The 4445-nt window shown below is 39.5% G+C and overlaps 1 protein-coding gene across 1 annotated transcript in view; it reads right to left on the minus strand.

Annotated features, from left to right (window-relative positions):
* The window catches only part of Arhgef38 (Rho guanine nucleotide exchange factor 38), a 106226-nt gene that overhangs the window by 29345 nt on the left and 72436 nt on the right, over window positions 1-4445 (minus strand). The window contains exon 5 of the mRNA XM_031376174.1: window positions 3024-3041. Coding sequence (XP_031232034.1) covers window positions 3024-3041 — 18 coding nt within the window. The remainder of the gene's footprint in view (window positions 1-3023; window positions 3042-4445) is intronic.

Consider the following 4445-nt stretch of genomic DNA (forward strand, 5'->3'; position numbering starts at 1 on the left):
TATATCAAAGTAGAGCCTTCACAATAGTTTATACTTATATGGAGAAATTTTTATGAAAGAAGAAACAAGTCAGTTACAGCATTTAGGTGACTATAGTCAGAATTTCTTGTGAGCTTGTTCTTTAATTATTTCCAAACATCATCTATGTAATCATTCAAAAACTACTAAAAGTAGCATCCAAGGTAAGTACAAATACTTAGAACTGTTAATCGTGCCTTTATTTACATATATATTATATATTAAAACCTAGAGAAGGCCACTGTCAACAAGCATGGGCATCTGTGCTGGTGGAGCACGGGCATCTGCGCTGGTGGAGCACGGGCATCTGCGCTGGTGGAGCACGGGCATCTGTGCTGGTGCAGCTGTTTTGTGAGCTGCCCCTCCTCCTGTGTCTAGACCTGTCACATGCCAGGCTGAGCTGTAATTGACTTTCAGGGCTACCCTTCCTCCTTTTCCCATCAGTCTCTGGCATCAAATCTCGAGTGCATTTGTTTTATGTTTCAAATGATAATTAGAAATGAGTATTGTTTCGTGAAAGCATCTTAAATGGAACTCTGAGAAGTAACCGACAGAAGGAGAGTTCCCAGAATGGAACTCTGAGAAGTGACCAACGGAAGGAGAGTTCCCAGACGCTTCTGCTTCAGATGTCATTTTTTTTTTTCAGTTGCTCAAATGACGATCGATAACGTTCTGGTATCTGCATCAGACAGACTACAATATGGAAGAAAAGATACAGGATGTGTTGTAAGATAACAACACTCCAGTCGCTTGGTGTCACAAAGTTCACTGCCATTTCTAATTAATCCCTCCTAGTGGGATTAAGTCTTGCTCATGGTGGAGGCAGATGCGTCCTGTGTATGATATCCCCATGTCACCTGTTTGTCACCTGCCTGACCCATACTAAGGAGCCAAATTTATAACAGTCCTCCACAGTATTTTGACAAACTGAATGCAGCCACTAACACATGACACTGTTTCAGCTTCCTCTTGCATCATGAACTGCTTGGCAGGTGTTTAGTTACAGACACAGCTACACTAAGCTCAGCACACATTAATATTGGGTCTTACCAGGCTATGCAAACACAGCTTTGTTTTTAACAGTAACCAGTTTTGCTGCAAAGTGGTTCCAATAAAATGTAAGAAAAGATAATATTTAGACAATGTAAAAACTAGAGTGGAAAATAGAAAAAATATTCTATATGAAAGATGCTTGTATGTTTTAAGTAGAGGGATAATAGAAGAAAAACTATAACTTCATGACTATCTATAATCTTTTGAATTTCTTCTATTTCATGTCCACAAACACACTAAATTTTATATTTATTTTATAGAAACCATAAGGAAAACTGTAGAGAGCTATATAAGAAACAGTATTTGCAATAAAAAAAATCAGAACTCAAAATAAACACAAAACTATGAAGTTTTAGATGACTAAAGGAGGAGGATGAATTATAACTCACGTATCTGAGGACGGGAAAGCCACAGTTAAGGATTCTAGAACATTTGTCATTAACAGTTTCTGGCTATCTAAGGGACTAGGGAGCAGAGGCAAATGGGAATCAAAACAAGAAGAATCAATTGAAACCACCTTTTTATTTTGAGTGATTGAATGAAGGGATATGTATTGTTCTTTTATTTGACTTAGCTCTATAATTTGAGTTTTTACATTTTTATTGTTGTTTATTTACTTTTCCTCTCCCTCCTCTTCTCCCAGTCCCTCCTTCTCATCTCCCCTTCCCCACGCTTGTCCCCTTTGCCCTTCTGCTCAGAAAAGGCCTCCCGTGAATATCAACCAGCCTTGGCATATCAAGTTGTAGTAAGACTAGGCGCATCTTCTTCTGTTGAGGCTAGACCAGGCAGCCCAGTTAGGGGAAAAGGATCCCAAGGCAGGCAACGGAGCCAGAGATAGCCCCTGCTCCCACATGATGACCCAGCTGCACAATTGTTACATATGTGCAGAGGGCCTAGGTCTATTCCATGCATGCTCTTTGGAAAACAACATTTCAAAAATGAATTGGGAGGGTAGTAAAGCAAACAAACAAACAAACAAAAACTAGGGGAGGTCACCTGAAGAATTCAGAACTCTTGGAAATTAAAAGACTAAAAGCAGAAGTAAAAACTAAGTAACTACTGATAAAATTCCTAGAATCAAGCATCGGAACACACCAGGAGGAGGGAATCATTGTGTAGGGATAATCTCTTGTGTACTATGTGGAAGCATCACCTGTTAGTAAAAATCTAATAGCCAATAAACTGAGGCAGGATTAGAAGGTGGGGCATCTAATCCTGGGAAATCGAGAAACTCTGGAAAAGTGCCAAGCCTGAGAAGATTCCCTGCTTAGACTCAGACAAGTCAGACTTATGAAACTGAGGAGAGGTAACTAGCCATGTGGCAGACACAGAACAGTTTAAATGGGTTAATGTACATTATAAGCTAGTGGAACAGGCCTAGCTTATGGCCTAAGCATTGTAAACAAGCCTCTGAGTTGCTTATTCAGGAACTAGGACCCAGAACGTTCCAACACTAAATGGTACATTTATGTCACACTCTTCCTCCCAAGACTCAAGAATCATTGATTAAATCGAGGCATAAAGAATATAAGAGGTACAGACACAGGAAGGGAGCTGTACAGATGAGCTCACAGCAACTGTGACAGCATCCACAAACCCCATGAGAGTTCAAGCCAGACTCAATATCAGAATGAAGAGGGGAAGTAGATATGGAGTGCCACCTCTGGCAGAGGAAATGTTGCAATTGATAAGTATTGGAGAGGAAGAATAGGTATTCTTTACAAATGTTGCCTATAGTAAGTCAACCATGCTCCAGGGAAAAGCCACACAACTATGAATATATTGCAGCCCAAGCTGGATTTGATGGGTGGAGAAAGAAGATACATGGTGGATGGGAAGGTGGAGTGGAGCTCGGAGGATCTGGGGAAGGAGGCAAGTAAGATCAATGTATATTTTATGAAATTCTCAAAGATCTAATAAATTAAAAATTGAAAAGAAAAAGGAGTACTTACTCTTGCATATATATATTCCTGTAAAAGAAGGGGAGAAAGTAAATCAATAAAAATTCCCATATATGGATATACGCAACACTACAAATGCTTTGAATTTTAACTATATCAAGTAGTGAGTTACATGAATGCCCCATTGAAACAAGTGTCTTTGTTTAGTGATGTGTTCTAAAATGACACTTTATTTAATATCATGACCATTCTCGTTGGATACCATATATAAAATCCAAACGAATGGTTCAGTTAATAAATTTTAATAATTTAAAATTGTATTTAAATGTTTGTGTTTACATTTTGAAAAATCTATCATGCAATCATGAGGGAAACCATGATTATGAGATTACAAAGTAACACTTAAACTGACCTGTAGAATAATGTTATCAATAATGTTATCAAATTCTCTGGACTCTATGTAGATTTAGGATGACAATTTTTATTTACAAGGGTGTCACCATGTATCCTCAGCTGACCTTGAACTTCCCTTATAGACAAAGTCGACCATAAACTGACAGCCTCATAGGCTTAGGCTTCCCAGCGCTGAGATTACAAGTGTGCACCCTAGGGTTGGCTTATGCATGGTATTAATCCAGTAAGTGTTCTCAAAGATAACCTTCACGCAGGCCCTACTAGCTTTGGTGGCTGCCTCTTTCCTTCCGTCGAAAAGCACATGGTCCATGTCTCCTCTCACTGCCTCTCCACCCCATTTCCTAGTATGCGGCTCCCCCCAGGTGCCATGGCAACCGCAGACTTCACTCTCCTCATAAAGTCTGGCAGGCATGCACCAGCCTCCAGGATTTTAAGCCTGCTATTTCATCTGTGCAGATTGCTCTCCATTTAGATCTCTATATTCTTTCCTGCTTTATCCCTGTCAGGCCTTTGCTCAGATATCCCTTCTCTGAGAAGCCGTCTCTGAGGAAACTTTGTAAATTTCACCACACTTCATACCATCCTGGTTGTCCCTTGTTCTCTTGTCTGTCTGTCTCTTCCCTCCTCACACCATCCCCGCCTCTATAATGGTTGTTAATGTTTCATATTATATACCACACTTTTTTAGTTTATTGTTTACCTCTCCAACTTGGGCAAAGATTTATACATGACTTATTTCTATGGTGCCAATTTAAAAAGTGACAAGTTTGTGTTAGGGGCTCAAAGTATATGTGAAACTATAGTCCTAAAAAACAATGGAAGTTAGTAAGCCAAAACTTAAGAAATAAAAGAGATGGAAGGTTTCTCCTAAATGTGGTAGGTAGCTATTTACAAAATAACATGATGACATCCATTTATCATATGATGCCCATGGTCTCCCTGTGCCTTTTAATCTTTTGGAATTCAGTGAATATTTTTAATATAAAAAAATTGTGCCGGGTGGTGGTGGCACACGCCTTTAATCCCAGCACTTGGGAGGCAGAGGCAGGCAGATTTCTG

Source organism: Mastomys coucha, unplaced genomic scaffold, assembly GCF_008632895.1.
Source record: "Mastomys coucha isolate ucsf_1 unplaced genomic scaffold, UCSF_Mcou_1 pScaffold16, whole genome shotgun sequence".
Lineage (NCBI taxonomy): Eukaryota > Metazoa > Chordata > Mammalia > Rodentia > Muridae > Mastomys > Mastomys coucha.